The following is a 16,926-nucleotide window of genomic DNA, read 5'->3' as shown; positions in this document are numbered from 1 at the left end:
GTAGTATCTGATGACATGTATGTACGCTGATAATAAATTTTACTTTGAACTTTTACCTTTTACCTTCAAAATTTTTTGACTTTTGAACTTAATTAGAATTTTAATAAAAGTTAATGAAAAAGAAAAATACAGCTACCATTGCATTTTGCATCTTAAAATTGTTTTTTTTTTAAATCGCCTTCCCAGTTCTGATGAAAATTTCCAACCTAAAAGATTACACATAGCACAGACGAAACACTTTAATGGTTCCTCTAATTACCGCCTTAAATCAGTTGGTCTTCCCCTGTCAGATATTGCTTAGTTTTATCTATCCCTCCACCACCAGGCTATTTATTTATTTATTGAGGTACAGTGTGGAACGGGCCCTACGAGCCGCGCTGCCCAGCAGCCCCCAGTTTAACCCTAGCCTAATCACTAGGCAATTTACAATGACTAATTAGCCTCCAACAGGTACGTCTTTGGACTGTGGGGGGAAACTAGAGCACCCGGAGGAAACCCATGCGGTCACAGGGAGAACATACAAACTTCTTGCAGATAGCTGCAGGAATTGAACCCGAGTTGCTGGTACTATAAAGCATTGTGCTGACCACTGTGTTACCGTGCTTCCCAAGAACTAACTTATTTTACTAAAAACTAAGCTGTTCCTTCCTCGTTCCCAGTAATTATCTGCTCTTCACAGATGTTGCCTGACCTGTTGAGTGCTTAAAGCAATAATTTTTATTTCAGATTTCCAACATCTGCAGATTTTTTGATTTTCATTGAATGCTGCATTAAAATAGCAGCTTAAATGGGCGGCATCCATCGTTAAGGACCCCAATCACCTGGGACATGCCCTCTTCTCATTGTTACAGAAGAAGATACAGAAGCCTAAAGGCACACACTCAGTGATTCAGGAACAGCTTTTTCCCCTCTACCATCTGATTCCTAAGTGGACATTGAACCAATGAACACTTTTGAGGTATTTGTTTAAACTTTTATTTTATATTCAAACACTTACTGGTTCAGCAAGTTTTATGCAATTTAAAAAAAAGCTCAAAGGGGTAGTAGGTTTGAACTTTGCTACAGTCAGAATGCAATTGTTCCAAGGTCCTAGTCACACTGCTGCAGACCATCATACAAACACCCTGATTCTGGGTGGCAAATTAAAGCCCAAGAACTGATCCAGACCTGACTCCAGCAACCTAATATGCTGGACATGACTACGGAGGGCAGCAACAGTCCTTTCTGGGTCCTTACAGCTTTCAAGCAGTTTGATGTTTAACTTCAGAAGATTTCTTCTGCTCTCTCTAAAACAGATCACAGCCTGTGGCATTTTCCCATGTAAAATACTTTCAGTGACCCATATTAAGTCACAGTGCTGACAGCTACTAAGCCTGAAGTTTAGACCCTGCTGGCTAACAAAGCTAGTTGAGGTCAAAACTGAGGGAACAACAAACCCAAGAACAAGCTGGAAGAGTAGGTGTGATCCAAAGGGAACTGGCCACTCAGCTACCAGTAGGTTAGACACATGAACAAAGCATCCAGGTACAAGAGGAATACCATCCCAAATGTCAAGACATTAATGATAGAGAAAACAAAATTCCCTCACCACAGTGATGACTTCCAAATCCTTCAGATAGGTCCTCTCTGTGGTCAGGATTTCCTTGGCAATAAAGAATGCCTTATCAGCTGGATAACGCTGTATTAAAGAAAAGACATCAGACATTAAAAGACATGCTTAAGACACAGAGCAGGAGTAGATGAGATCCAAGGATGAATTTCGTTTTTTTTTTAAACTCAGTTGGAAGTCTGGGTGAGTGTGGAGGCAGAGAGGTTGCAGAAGGACTTGGACAGATTAGGAGAATGGGCAAAGAAATGTCAGATGGAATACAGTGTCGGGAAGTGCATGGTCTTGCGCTTTGGCTTTAGAAGTAAATGCTTAACCATTTTCTAAACGGAGAAAATTCAAAAATCAGAAGTGCGAAGGGACTTGGGAGTTCTCACTCAGGGTTCCCTAAAGGTCGATTTCTAGGTTGAGTTGGTGGTGAGGAAGGCAAATGCAATGTTAACATTTATTTCAAGAGGACTAGAATATAAAAACAAAGATGTAATACCGAGGTTTTTTAAGACACTGGTGAGGTGGCACTTGGAGTATTGTGAGCAGTTTTCTATGATATTGCTGACATTAGGGAGGGTTCAAAGGAGGTCTACAAAAATGATTCCAGGAATTAAAGGCTTATCACATGAGGACTATTTAATGGCTCCGGGCCTGTATTCACTGGAATTCAGAAGAAGGGGAGGTTGGGGGTGGGGGGGGAATGGATCTCTTTGAACCTATCAGATGTTGCAAGTATTCGACAGTGGATGTGGAGAGGATATTTCCTATAGTGTGGAGTCTGAGTCTAAGACCAGAGGGTACAACCTCAGAGTAGAGGGATGTCCATTAGAACGGAGATGAGAGGCTTATTTTGCCAGAGGGTGGTGAATCTGTACCATTTGTTGCCACAGGCAGCTATGGTGGCCAGGCAATTGGGTGTGTTTAAGAAGATAGTTTCATGTTAAATCAGGACATGAAAGGTTATAAGGAGAAGGCAGAAAATGGGGGTGAGAGGGAAATGGATTAGTCATAATCAAATGGTTGAGTAGACTCAATGGGCTGAATAGCCTAATTCTGCTCCCATGTCTTTTTGTCTAACATTAATTATGTAAGTGAGACCACAGACACAAGAGCAGAATTAGGCCATTCAGCCCATTGAGTCTGCTCCACCATTCCATCATGGCTGATTTATTATACCTCTCAATCCCACACCCCGGATTTCTCTCTGCAGCCCCTACTAATCAAGAACCTATCAACCTCCAGTTGCAATATCTCTATGATCTGGCCTCTATAGTCATCTGTGGTAATGAATTCCTCAGATTCACCATCCTCTGGCTAAAGAAAGTCCTCCTCATCTTCTGTTCTGAAGCCCATGTCTTATAAAGTCTCTGCATTACATCAACACACAACAAAGTTGCTGGTGAACGCAGCAGGCCAGGCAGCATCTGTAGGAAGAGGTGCAGTCGACGTTTCAGGCCGAGACCCTTCGTCAGGACTAACTGAAGGAAGAGTGAGTAAGGGATATGAAAGTTGGAGGGGGAGGGGGAGGGGGAGATCCAAAATGATAGGAGAAGACAGGAGGGGGAGGGATGGAGCCAAAAGCTGGACAGGTGATTGGCAAAAGGGGATACGAGAGGATCATGGGACAGGAGGTCCGGGAAGAAAGACAAGGGGTGGGGGGACTCAGAGGATGGGCAAGAGGTACATTCAGAGGGACAGAGGGAGAAAAAGGAGAGTGAGAGAAAGAATGTGTGCATAAAAATAAGTAACAGATGGGGTACGAGGGGGAGGTGGGGCCTAGCGGAAGTTAGAGAAGTCGATGTTCATGCCATCAGGTTGGAGGCTACCCAGACGGAATATAAGGTGTTGTTCCTCCAACCTGAGTGTGGCTTCATCTTTACAGTAGAGGAGGCCGTGGATAGACTTGTCAGAATGGGAATGGGATGTGGAATTAAAATGTGTGGCCACTGGGAGATCCTGCTTTCTCTGGTGGACAGAGCGTAGATGTTCAGCAAAGCGGTCTCCCAGTCTGCGTCGGGTCTCGCCAATATATAAAAGGCCACATCGGGAGCACCGGACGCAGTATATCACCCCAGCCGACTCACAGGTGAAGTGTTGCGTCACCTGGAAGGACTGTTTGGGGACCAGCAACTTTGATGTGTGTTGCTTGAATTTCCAGCATCTGCAGAATTCCTGTTGTCTGCATTACATCCTTGCTTTTATATTCTAGTCCTCTTGAAATTAATGCTAATATTGTGTTTGCCTTCCTCACCACACACCCAACCTGTATGTTAACCTTCAGGCAATCCTGCACAAGGACTCCCAAATCCCTTCACACCTCAAATTTCAGAATTCGCTCCCCATTTAAAAAACAGTTTATGCCTATACTTCTTCCACCAAAATATATGACCACACACTTCCCTACACTATATTCCATCTGCCACTACTTTGCCTATCCCTAATCTATCCAAGTCCTTCTACAGACTCCCTGCTTTCTCAACACAACTTGCCCCTCCACCTATCTTTGCATCATCCACATCACTGCCTGATATGGAGGGGCTACTGTACAGGTCCAAAGGAAGCTGCAGAGGGTTGTAAATTTAGTCAGCTCCATCTTGGGTGCTAGCCTACAATGTACCCAGGTCATCTTCAAGGAGCAGTGTCTCAGAAAGGCAGTGTCCATTATTAAGGTCCTCAGGCACCCAGGGCATGCCCTTTTCTCACTGTTACCGTCAGGAAGGAGATACAGAAGTCGGAAAGCACACACTTGGTGCTCAGCGATTCATGAACAGCTTCTTCCCCTCTGCCATCCAATTCCTAAATGGACATTGAACCTGTGAACACTATCTCACTTTTTAAATATATATTATTTCTGTTTTTGCACGATTTTTAATCTATTCAATATACATTTCATGTAACTGACTGACTTATTTATTATTAGTTTTTCTTCTATATTATGTATTGCATTGTACTGCTGCCTAAGTTAACAAATTTCAGAACACATGAATCAGATAATAAACCTGATTCTGATTCTTGTCCTTAAAGCCGTCAATTCTGTCCTCCTGATCGTTGACATACATCGTGAACAGCAGCAGACCCAACATCAACCCCTGCGGAACACTAGTTCACCATAGCCAAACAGAAAATGCCCAGCTTTATTCCCATTCTGCTTTCAGCCAGTTAAGCAGTCTTCTGAACAAGTGAGCACATTACCTGTAATACCACGGGTACTAATTTTGTTTAACATCTTCATGTGTGGAACCTTGTCAAAGGCCTTCTGAAGATCCAAGTAAACAACATTCACTAACTTTCCTTTGTCAATTCTGCCTGTTATTCCCTCAAAGAAATAACAGATTAGGCCTATGACACTCTGTCGTGGGCTGAATCGAAGGTGGTGACGAATCAGCAGGGAGAGTGAAAATCTGGCTGAGCAATACAGCGCCCATCATTGAAATGTTCCCACAACCTACAGACCAACTTTCAAGGACTTTTCATCTCATGTTCTCGATATTTATTACCTCTTTCTTTTTGTATTTGCAGTTTGTTCTCTTTTGCACAGTGGTTGAACACTTAATTGATGTGGTCTTTCATTGATTCCGTTATGGTTATTATTCTCTTGTGGATTTATTGAGTATGCCCGCAAGAAAATGAATCTTAGGGTTGTATATGGCGACAGACAAGTACTTTGATAATAAATTTAGTTTGAACTTTGAAAGAATTCCAACAGATTTGTCAGGCAAGGTTTCCCTTAAGGAAACCATACTGACTTCGGCCTACTTTATCATGTGCCTCCAAGTACCCTAAAGCATCATCCTTAGTGGTGAACACAAACATCTTGCCAAACAATAAAGTCAGGTTAACTGACACTTGAATTAACTGGCACTTAACTAAACCTGACTGTCATGACAAGCACTTTAATTATTGGGAAATAGAATCAATATAGCAATCTCAACATAAACCAATGTTAATACTTAAATCGTCATATGGCAGCAGCAGAGAGAGTTGGGATTAATCAAAGATAGCATGATTTTGTTCTGTATAATCAATTGGAATGTATTTTCCATATTGGGTTGTTTTGTATCTATTTATTAGAACAGAAAAGGAACTCTTTCAGCTTATGGGTCTATATGCCAGCTTCAACAGAACAATCCAATCAGTTCAATGCCTTTTCCTATTTCCCTATAGCCCATCAACTCCCCTTCTGAGTCAGTATGCCAATACACATAGGACAATCTACTGGCTCAAAAAAAAAATCTGTCAACCTTTAGGATATGAGGAGAAACCAGAGCATCTAGAAGGAAGCAACACGCGCAAAGTGCTGGAGGAACTCAGCAGGTTAGGCAACATCTATGGAAACTAATACACAGTTGACATTTCAGGCCGAGAACCTCCTTTAGGACTGAGAGGAAAGGGGGGAGACGCCAGAATAAAAAGGTGGGAGGAGGGGAAGGAGGATAGCTAAATGGTGATAGGTGAAACCCAGTGGGTTGGAAATGTCAAGGCTGGAGAAGAAGGAATCTGATAGGGGAAGAGAGTGGCCCACAAGAGAAAGGGAAGGAGATGGTGACGATAGGTAGGTGTGCAGAGGTAAAAGGCCACAGTGGGGAACAGAAGAGAGGAGGGGGAACAGGGGGGAGGGAATTCATTTTTACTGGAGGGAGAAATCAAATTTTATGCCATCAGGTTGGAGGCTACTCAGATGGAATACAAAGTGTTGCTCCTCCATCCTGAGGGTGGCTTCATCTTGGCACAAGAGGAGGCCGTGGACTGACGTGTCAAAACGGGAAAGGGAATCACAGTACGTTTGGCCACAGGGAAGTTCTGTTTTTGGCAGATGGAGCAGAGGTGCTCGACGAGGCAGTCCCCAGTATGCGACGGGTCTCATCAATGTAGAGGAGATCGCATCAGGAACACTGGACACAATAGATGACCCCAACAGATTCGCAGGTGAAGTGTTGCCTCACCTAGAAGGACTGATTGGGGCCATGAATGGAGGTGAGGGAGGAAGTGAATGAGGAGATGTAGCACTTGGGCCTCCTGTAGGGATAAGGGCTGGGAAGGAGATGGGGGGGGAGGGATGAGTGGACAAGGGAATCACAAAGCGAGAAATACCTGTGGAAAGTGGAGGGGAGAGAAGCGAGGTAAAGATGTACTTAGTGGTGGGATCCCTTTGGAGATGGTGGAAGCTGCAGAGGATTTTGTGTTGGATGTGGAGGCTCACGGGGCGGTAGGTAAGGACAAAAGGAACTATCAGTATTAGGGTGACTGGAAGATGGGGTGAGCGCGAATGTTCAAGAAATGCAGGTGAGGACAGTATTAACAGTGGAGGAAGAAGACCCTGTTCTTTAAAGAAGGAGCCACATTTGGAGAATGCACAAACTTCAAATAGACAACACCCAAAATGAGGGTCAAACACGGATCACTGAAACTGAGATAGCAATCAGCTAGCTGTGCCATGTTGTCACTGTTCTTCACACAATTGATTTACTAGATGGAAATATCTTCTCTCACTGTTTATCTTCCCATTTCTAAACAATCCCTGCTCTCTCTAATAAAGCGACAGAACTTTGCCTCATACTTTGGGATTGTGGTACTTTTAAGGTTCCATTCTGAAAACCCTATAGGGATATGAAACATTTCATGAAAGATGCAAATTTTTGCTTAACCTGCTCTGGAGGCCAATAATGAATCAGTCAGGCATCACAAGCAATTTCCAGCTAATAACCATGCAAACCCATCCCTGACCTCACCTTTCGACAGTCTTCTTCATCATCATCTGCCCTTGTGCTGCCAACATCACTGAGGATTGGGCTTTGCAATGGAGATGGAATCTGAGGAGGCAAATTCAGGTTAGACATCTGGGATCCAGGAACCAATACATTGAGGGTGCTCCTTGTAGCAAGAGGGGATAGCTGAAGACTGCCACCCAAACCACCTGAAACAAATTAAAAATAAAGACAAAATAAAATAAGAAGCCTTAAGACTATTAAATATGAATGAGCTGTACACATATAGGATGGAGAGCTGGTCATAACTGAGTATGAGGATGTCTCCTGGGTGAAGATATACCTTGTAGAAACAACTTCGGGATCACATTAAAGATGATGAAGGGCCTGAAGCAATTTTAGAGAACGTTACTACAAAACACACTATTCCAAAAGAGATTGGATTGAAAAGGTGACTTTTCCTAACAAAACTCACCTTGCCTATCATCTACTCTCCCTTCCAGATTCGAAGCAGTTCCAATATTTTGCCTCTCATCTTCTCTGGCAACTTGGTTACAAACATTTGACTTCATTGAATCAGACAGCACAGAAAGAGGCAATTTCTGCCCAATGCACTAGTGCTGGCTGTGATGTCTTTCTACTCTAATCACATTGTCTCCCATTAGGTCCGTGTTGTTCTGCACCGTTCTTATCAGAGTACCTGTCCAAATGCCTTTTACATGTAATTGCATCTCCCTCTACCACTTCCTCTGGCACCTTATTCCAGTTAACTATCACTCCGTGTGGAAAACCTTAACCCCGAGTTCTCTTTTAAACTTCATTCCTGTCATCTTAAACCTGAGCTCTCTAGTTCCAGACTCCCATCTATCCCATCCTTTATAAATTTATCGGTCACCAATAGTCATTCACATTTCTGATTCTAATGTATTCTAAATTGATTATCGAAAGATGCTCCAACTATCCTTTAATAGTTGTAATCATGAACCATTGATACTATACAAATGAGGTATATTATTATCCAATAATAAAACAATTTAGTTGAGATAATTAACCTTTGAACTTGCACACCAATGATATGCAGAGTATATACAATCTCAGGAGAGATATATTCGTCCCTTTCCTGCCAGTATCGTTTCCTCCCCGTCTTTCATGTATTGAAGACTCAGTCAACAAAGGTCAGATTATTATGTTTGTTTGCTTGCTTCAAATTTTTCATTCGAAGGATTGACAAAAAGTGATGATAACAAAACCTTCAGATATAGTGACCATATTCACTTTTTCAAAACCTCAACCTACTTTAATCCTTACAATGGTTTTTAAAACTTGTGAAATTGTTTACTGAAGTAAATACCAGAGTTTCCAGCCCTTTAGCATGTACTCAGTTCAATCTGAGATATTAACTCTGTTTCTCTTGCCACCTCTCTTCCTGTTATGTTTCAACCATTCCCCAATTAGTTTTTATTTTATTGTAAAAGTATCACTACTCTGGACAACACCAAGTACAAATTTTTTGGTGATGCAAAGTCTCCTAAGTGAAAACTACAATGTTTGTACAATAATGTTGGAAATATTAGAAACACGATTGTTAAATTTCTTATTATGTATGCAATTCTTTGACTTTGCTTAATACAACAGAAATTTCATTAACCAAAGGAATGGACATATTTTCAAGAGCACATGATCAGTAATCACTTGGGGGAGAAAATGTAACAAATCACAGCGACACAACAGGAACTGCAAAAGGCAACTCACGACATTAACATTACAATTCCTGGTGATGCAATCTTTTGGCATGACAGACCCAAAGGAGAATCTTGGCATGGGATTTTCTTTACATTTAGGAAATGTTGACAGAACAAAATGTGGTATAGGATTTGAATTGCATGGTCATTTCCCATTATCTACGATATATTGTGGTCAGTCCAATCCTACCTTTTTTGACTTGTTGCTTGAGAGCCAGCCATTTTGTCAAGGTCATCAATGTTACTGCTGATTAGAACTTTGCTTCCATCGACCTCTGAGCCAATACCAGTTGGCTATTCCTAATTTGTCACGTTGTAATTTAGCATGGATTTCAGCTAACCATGCACCCAACCTACTCTCTGGCTTTCACACACACAATACTCCAAGCCTGCCTTTACTGTTCCTTCTCTTCAATACTGCAGCTACATCTTCACTGCCCCTATGCAGCCAGGTTCTCTGCTGTGCTCATAATCCTCACCATCTCACATCAGTATCCTTACTCCAAACTTGCCAATTCACTAACTAAGGCAAGCACTCAAACCACCTCCCAAAATCATCTGCTTTGCTCCAGCAGTTCCAAGCCCTCAAACCACATTGCACAAATACTGTTACATTCATGTCACCGCCTCACCCGTACACCCATTATCCCAATGGAGCCTTCCTAAAACCAGCTACTCTCAAATGTCTCCCCAAATAGCATTACCTCCCGTGATTTGCAAATGCTCACCCTCAATGTTTAAAAAATAAAAACTGGGAAGGCCTGGTCTTGGGCAATCTAATATGTTGCAGGGTGCTGCATTCTGGTGTTAGTAGGGACAATGCCTTTGGAGCAAGCAAGAGGAGCCATGACTGCAATTGAAAATAAAGCCTCCACAATCCAGCTGAATCACTCAAATTCAACCCTCAGACTCACAGATCTGTAAGTAATTGTTCTGGGTAAAAATGAGTCGTTTGAGTTTTCATTTTATGTTACATGCAGCTAATTTTTCTGTTACTGATTTCATGGCTGGGCATCTACCTTTTTTTTTAAACTAATCATGATGATAGCCTATTTTTAATCAAGTTCAATAGTAGCTTAATTTAGATACCTGCCAAACTTAAAATGATAGGTTATGAGATGCTGCTGTTTAATGAATGATGTACTCTGGTTGGAAATAATCCTGCATATAAATACATCGGGCTACAAGTCAGTGAATTTGCTTTTACATTTGGTCTGGCAACATCGGTGGAAAGAAAAACAATTACCTTTTCAGATCTATGATCCATCATCAGTAGCAGGTTCTGACAGAGGGCTTTGAACCTGAAATATTAACTTACTGCCCAATTTACTGAGTCTTCAACATTGTGTTTTAATTTAAGATCTGCAGATATTTTTTGATCAAGGTTATGTTGAGCCTTGTTACACTAGTGTGTGGGGGGGGGGGGATACAGATAGTTGGCTCTGAGTGAGGATAGGAGAAGTAAAGGAACAAAGAACAGGAAGTTCGGGGTTCCCTCTGCAAAATGAACCCAGGTGCTCTACAATGCAGTCTCCCAACGTACATCGAGTTCTCCAGTAGAGAGACAACCACATTGTGAGCACTGTATCCAGTGTATTACATCAGGAATGAAAATTAATCACTTGTTTAGGTCCTTGGGCAGAGGAATGAGATTAAAAGGTGCTTTGAACAATGCACACAATATTGATGCTTAAATAAGCTTCTGAAGACAGAGGCCTGCCCAATATTTTTAGAAGCCTCTGTTATGCTTATGCCTGTAATTTTAGTTACTGCCTGTTACACCGCTGGTGTTTAGGGCAGCAGTGACTTTTTTTTTTCCTTTATTGCTGTTCCACATAACAATTTTTTTTTCTGAGCAGTCAGGTTAGTCCTGAGATGAAACCCTGCCCCCGCCTCCCGAACCGGGAGGACCAGTGTACCACCCTTAGTCTGGCCTCTATCCTTTGACCTGTTCGGCATGGGTGAGACTACCAGTAGTCAAAGCACATGGCCCTGACTCCAGCCCACATGACTCTCCTGGTCATTGAGGCACACAAGCCTCCAAACATTATGACGTGGTTGTGGTCCTCTTGGAGATATCTCTGTATTTTGGTCTCACAGAAATACTTCCATGCCCCTTTTGCTTTTAAAACTTAACAGCTTACTTAAATGGAAAAAGCTGTTAAATATTCAATGTCATTATTTTTGCCTCTCATTTTTCTACTCTTAAATTAAAAAGATGTTTCCTCATTCCCAAACCCCCCACCACCACCCTCAAATCACAGAGTAAGGTTCTAACAAATAAAATTTTAACGTGATACCTAATGAATGGACAGTCATAGAAGCATTTAAATCCCCAGTACAAGTCTCTGATCATACACCTTTCATTTCCCATTCTCTCCATCATTTGTTGGACAATCCCCAGACTAAAAATCTATTCCTATTGGACTCAGACATTTCCAGATTCATGCAATCTGATAGCTGATTTAGAATTTCAATCCCATACATTCGTTCTGACCAGCATTCATTTTTATTTGATATTTAAGGTGCAGCAAAGTCCCTTTACAAGTTTCAGTAACTACACATTCTGAAACCCTACAGGATCTGTTTATACCAGTCCACATCCTCCTGTTCAGTTCAGCCCTTGATCATTGCTGTGCAAGTGGTTTTTTAACTGAAAAGCCTGGATGTACTTCCAATATTCTATGCCAGCAACTTCACTTTCATGCCATTGCTGTAGCTATGCTCCTAAATCTGTGATGGGGTTTTATTTTAAATCGCAACTGAATAGGTCCCTCTCTGTTAAATTCCCAATTTGCTGTTCACTGTTACTGCTTGATAGAAGCACTAAGAAAACAAAAACATGCTGAAAAGCTAAATAATCTAGCTTTCATTGCGCTTTACTGAGAAAATTACTGACTCATTGTATATTTTTGGCAGATGAGTACTGATCAAATGCATTCTCATTCAAAAAAAAGACAGCCTTAACAATATTTTCCCAAGCAATCGGGGTCAATGGATCAGTTCTTTCCCCAAAGCCTATTGGTAAACAGTGTGTCCTGGGCTCTGATCTCTAGTCATTTGATGTGAAACATAATAAAATGATCGATCTCAGTGAAACACCACCTTGCTTAAATATCAGCAGAACAATTCACATAGAAAGAGTGAGGAAATATCTTATTTCTCTTTTGAGCCATTCACAAGCTCAAAAGGAAGGAAAAAATGGAATGAAAAACATGATTTCTAAAACTATCTGCAATGGTATAAAAGAGTCAGTTTAAATAAAGAATGTTGTATAAATACACATCAGTTAAAAAGCTTCTAGTTGGCTTTTCAAGAAGCTTTTAATGAGCCTTATTTAAGTGCCATTCAAATTCCATTACACTTAAATATTAAAAAAGAATCATTGGGCTATTTCACTGAGAAACTACTGTACACAGAGTACGCAGAGCTACTGCCGCCCATCTCTGTTGACCCAGGTTCCACCCTGATCTCTATCTGGATGTCTATGTGGAATCTGCATGTTCTCCCTGTGACTGCACAGGTCTTCTCTTGGTGCTCCACTTTACTCCCACCTCCGAAAAACGTGCTGGTTGGTTGTGGGCACAGTTACCGCTAATGTGTAGATGAGTGGTAGAACTCAGGACAGTGTATGGTGCGGAAGATAATGGTGATGTAGGAAGGATAAAATGGGTTAGGTATAAAAATGAGTACATGATAGTCCAGCAAAACATGGGAGCTTGTTTCTATGTTGTCCTTCTCAATAACAGACAAAAAGTCAACATTTAAAAAAAAAAATCCCTGTAAGGCAGGAACATTTGTAATAGAAATTATATAGATCACATTTGGAAGAAACATGGACCCAGCACCTAAACAAGCTTAGTTGATCATTTAAAGCACATCATTACACTCTACTTCTTCCTTTACAAGTTTCCCATCAAAACAAAAACTTTATAACAATTCCCTTCCTATCCCACAAGAAAACACAAGCTCTTCTACTGAGTAACTTTTAACTTTTTAGATTTACGGTTTCATCTCTACTCAATATTGCCATTTTCACATTGACAAAAATGGAAGTAGTATTAATGATTTTAAGCACCTGCTCACTTGAATGGCAAAGTATAATTAATCAGTCCCAGTGAAATCTTTCAGAAAGATAAACGCTGCATAAAAGCATTATTCTTTATTGAAAAGATAGGGTATTACCCTCAGCTCCAAGATGATACAGAGTTTTTGCAAGGTTTTGTAAGACTACAATGATCAACATATTGGATCTTGTGCTGCATCTCAGTACTTGACAGCAAAAATGACAGCAAATCTGATCTTTACCCAGGTGGTTTCTCAATGCAAGCAAAGTGGACAATAGCAATCAACTTGTATTATTTTCCAATTTCCAAAGTGATTGCACAGCCAAGGCATTTTGGAAATGTATGAAAATGTGCATAATGTACAAAGCAAGATCCCAAAAGCAATTCAATGAATGACAAGCTTATTTTATTTTTGTTTCATAATAATTGGCCTAGATCCAGGAAAATTCCATTGCCATTTCTTCCAACAGTTTCATATGATCTTCCACATCCACCCAAAGGCATAGAGACAGCCTCAGATAACTATCTCATTTGCAAACTAGCAATTCAAACAGTGCAGCGTCCCTTCCATTCTGCACTGAAGTGCCAGTACACAAGAGGCACAAATTGTTTAAAAAAAGCAGACACTGGATTCACTGAACAAACTCCAACTTGACAGACACTTGCCATTGCCTAATTAACAATTTCCTGGGAAGGGCTGAATTTTTAAATCAAATCACAGAAATTATACAAAACTAACACAAAAAAAATCAGTTAATTAAGGAATGTGTACAAGTGTTGAAGGGGGGAAATAGGCACTCATGTTTCTGGTATAAATGAAATGCAGATGGGTGACAAGCAAGTGCACAGCTTACAAAGTAAATTAGCACTTCCTCACTGCATAGTCCTAACACCAAATGCATATATTGTAGGTGCCACATTAGTGCAGTATTGAAAACAAAAACCCTGAAGCTCCAAGTCGCAGCCAAATTTTGCAACAGACTGAAAAAATACTGGGATTAAGAAATGAAACCACATTCCTGAAATTTGAATTCAAAGGGATAAAATGGCAAGACAAACTCTTGTACAAGATTTAAACACAAGAGATTCTGCAGTTGCTGAAAATCTTCAGTGCAGTGACATACAAAAATACAGGAGGAACTCAACAAGTCTGGCATCATCTACATTGGGGAATAAACAGTTTTGGGCCAAGACTCTTCATCAAGACTGGGAGAATGTTGACTACATTGCTCAAAACCCAAAGAAAACCCCTAGTGCAGTTTGTTGACTAGAAAAGGTGGTCAATCAGCTCCTAAACTTTTTTTTTCCGGCTGGGATGAGTCCTACACAGCTTACTAATATTCCCAAGATAAAGTCTGCTGAAATTCTGTATGACTATAGAAATTTTTCACTGTACAACAAGTCAATATAATAATCTTTATTTGGAATTCAGGTTTAGATTAAGTGTTTCTTGCTAGTGAAAATCCAAGAACAGAAGCAAAAATGCTTCAGTTCTCAGTGGAGAAACACGAGGATGTGCATGAAGGCAGCAGTTTCCATGGAAAATACTTGGAAAATACTCTTCTCTGCATTCCAATAAAAATAAGTTCAGCTTTGAATTTTATTGTGACATACGATAGTTGAAGATGACATAGGACTTTAGCCTGCTAAACTGCAAGTAAAAAGCCATCTTCGAAGCACTGTTTAGCAGCCTGATTATTCTTCACCACGTTCCTTCTCTGGCTTGTTGTTTTGCCTCAGGCATCTATCTGGCTGCAGAGATATCAAATTACCTGCCCTTGGAACAATGACCTTCAGCCTATTTAATTCACGTGCAATTTTTACTACAAAACATTCAGAGCAGGGGCAAATGATGAACTATTTCTTTTTAATGTTCATATTTCATATTAGATATATACCTATAAAAACATACATTCATATTTTTACATGATAATCTCAGCAGGCAAAATAATGCATCATAACCAAGCTCTACCAAAATTCAATGGCTAAATTTTAATGTCTCGAATATTGCTGTTCTAACTGTTGCAAACATAATACACACTTCCTAGACCACTAACTACCTTACCACAAATTGTAACAAAAGTGGTGGTGACGAAGGAAGAAACAGAAATTTTAAAAAACACTAAAGAATTCCTAAATATTACCATCCCGATGCTGTTAATAAAACTGACCACTAGTCATACTGATGTCGTCTGATTCAAATTTGAAATTTGCAGTTTTCCAGCTTCTTATAGCCAAGTTTGGACTATTCCTCTCCAAGGCATACAGCTTTTAAGAGAAATGAGGGTGACATAATAGCAAAGTAGTCAAAATCAGAAAATAACTATGCACAAATGATCAAATTCACAAACATGCCCAAGGCTCCAAATTTGTAAGCTTGGATTTATGCTATTACTCAGTCCTAAACTATTACTGGCACTGGAGCTGAGGTCCAACTGTGATGTAAAGAAGTTAGCATCTCGTAGGCCTCTTGTGACCCTGGCTATTTTGTAAGGGTCATAGCGGCTAAGACTTTGAAAAAAAGTAGAGAAGCACAAATGTTTTCTTATAAAATAAGCTGAGCGGGTGACATCATCCGTGGTATGCGACCTGTGCTTAACTTCAGTTCTTGCTTACAGTAACTTGTATCATTGCTTGATTAATTGCTGTAAGAGACATACTCTGCTTTGTACTCATTATGGCACCTGCAAGATAAGCGTTAAAAGGAATGGCTATTTCAAGGGCAGGAGGCTTTGAATGGTAAGCCTGTGCCTGTCTGTTTCCAGGCATAGTGGCAATTAAAACTGTTACACAAACGATTTATGGCTGATAAAGTTAACAATACTCATTTGTACAGGAACTACGGGGGTGAACCCACATGTATCTGTGTGCATGACTGCCTATGTATCAAAAGAGCTGGATTTGCTCCAGAAGCAGGTGACCTCCGAAGCAGCCTCCAAGAGAGTGCTTAAGGAGGGTTCCCTCTGGTAACTTGCTAATAAAGAGTTAAAGTTACATTCACCGTAGTACGTGGTGTCTTTGCATCGGGTAGACCAAAAGAAGTTTACAACACAACCAAATATTTAAAGTTGCAGTATAACCTCTCTACTTCTACATTTAATGCCCCAACCAACGAAGACCAGTATCAAAGATTCAGATTTGCTAAACAGGCTTTGCCTTTGACAAAGCCTTTCCAAGTGATCATTAAACCTCACCCTCAAATATTTTTGTAGGATCTTCCCCACCACTGATGGTAGGGAACTAGAAAGCAAGTTGAATACAGGACAGTTCAAAACTTAATGAAGTCCCCTGTTTCAAATCAAGAAATGCACCACAGGAATTAGAAATGCACCAATAAAGTAGGTTATTTTAGTGTCCAAATTATTCAGAACAATCACTTCAAACACAAAAAGTTGGTGGTCATTCTACAAGAATTGCTTTACTATGGACTCTACGGATAAGGGAGTCAGAGCGAAATATCATGCAAGCAGGGTCTTCAATCCAACTCACCCATGTTGACATGTTGTCCAACAATCTAGTCTGAACACCGCACATTTTGCCCATAGCCCTCTATCCACGTACTTATCTAAAATGGCTTTTAAATGCTGCTAATGTTGCGAACCTTGGAACTTGGGAAACAAAAGATTTGTACGGTACACAAGCTTTAGGGCCCCATGGAAACTATTTTTCAAAGAACACTGCCAAGTAGACTCTAAAAGTAACAAATTATGTTCATCTGGAAAGCATGGAAAGGATGCAACCGAATTTGTCATCATTACAACTGTTAAGGACACATATGCAAATTACTTAAAGCATTTATTTCTTTCAGAAAGTGA

General features: G+C 40.5%; 1 protein-coding gene across 5 annotated transcripts in view; it reads right to left on the bottom strand.

Annotated features, from left to right (window-relative positions):
- The window catches only part of farp2 (FERM, RhoGEF and pleckstrin domain protein 2), a 220,429-nt gene that overhangs the window by 103,462 nt on the left and 100,041 nt on the right, over positions 1–16,926 (bottom strand). For all 5 annotated transcript variants that reach the window (XM_072255826.1, XM_072255824.1, XM_072255825.1 and 2 more), the window contains 2 exons: positions 7,327–7,511; positions 1,589–1,678 (listed from right to left, as the gene is read on the bottom strand). In XM_072255826.1, coding sequence (XP_072111927.1) covers positions 1,589–1,678; positions 7,327–7,511 — 275 coding nt within the window. The remainder of the gene's footprint in view (positions 1–1,588; positions 1,679–7,326; positions 7,512–16,926) is intronic.

This window comes from Mobula birostris, chromosome 4 (assembly GCF_030028105.1).
Source record: "Mobula birostris isolate sMobBir1 chromosome 4, sMobBir1.hap1, whole genome shotgun sequence".
Classification (NCBI taxonomy): domain Eukaryota; kingdom Metazoa; phylum Chordata; class Chondrichthyes; order Myliobatiformes; family Myliobatidae; genus Mobula; species Mobula birostris.
The sequence above is the reverse complement of the archived record's forward strand: the minus strand, read 5'-3'. Positions and strand labels throughout refer to the sequence as shown.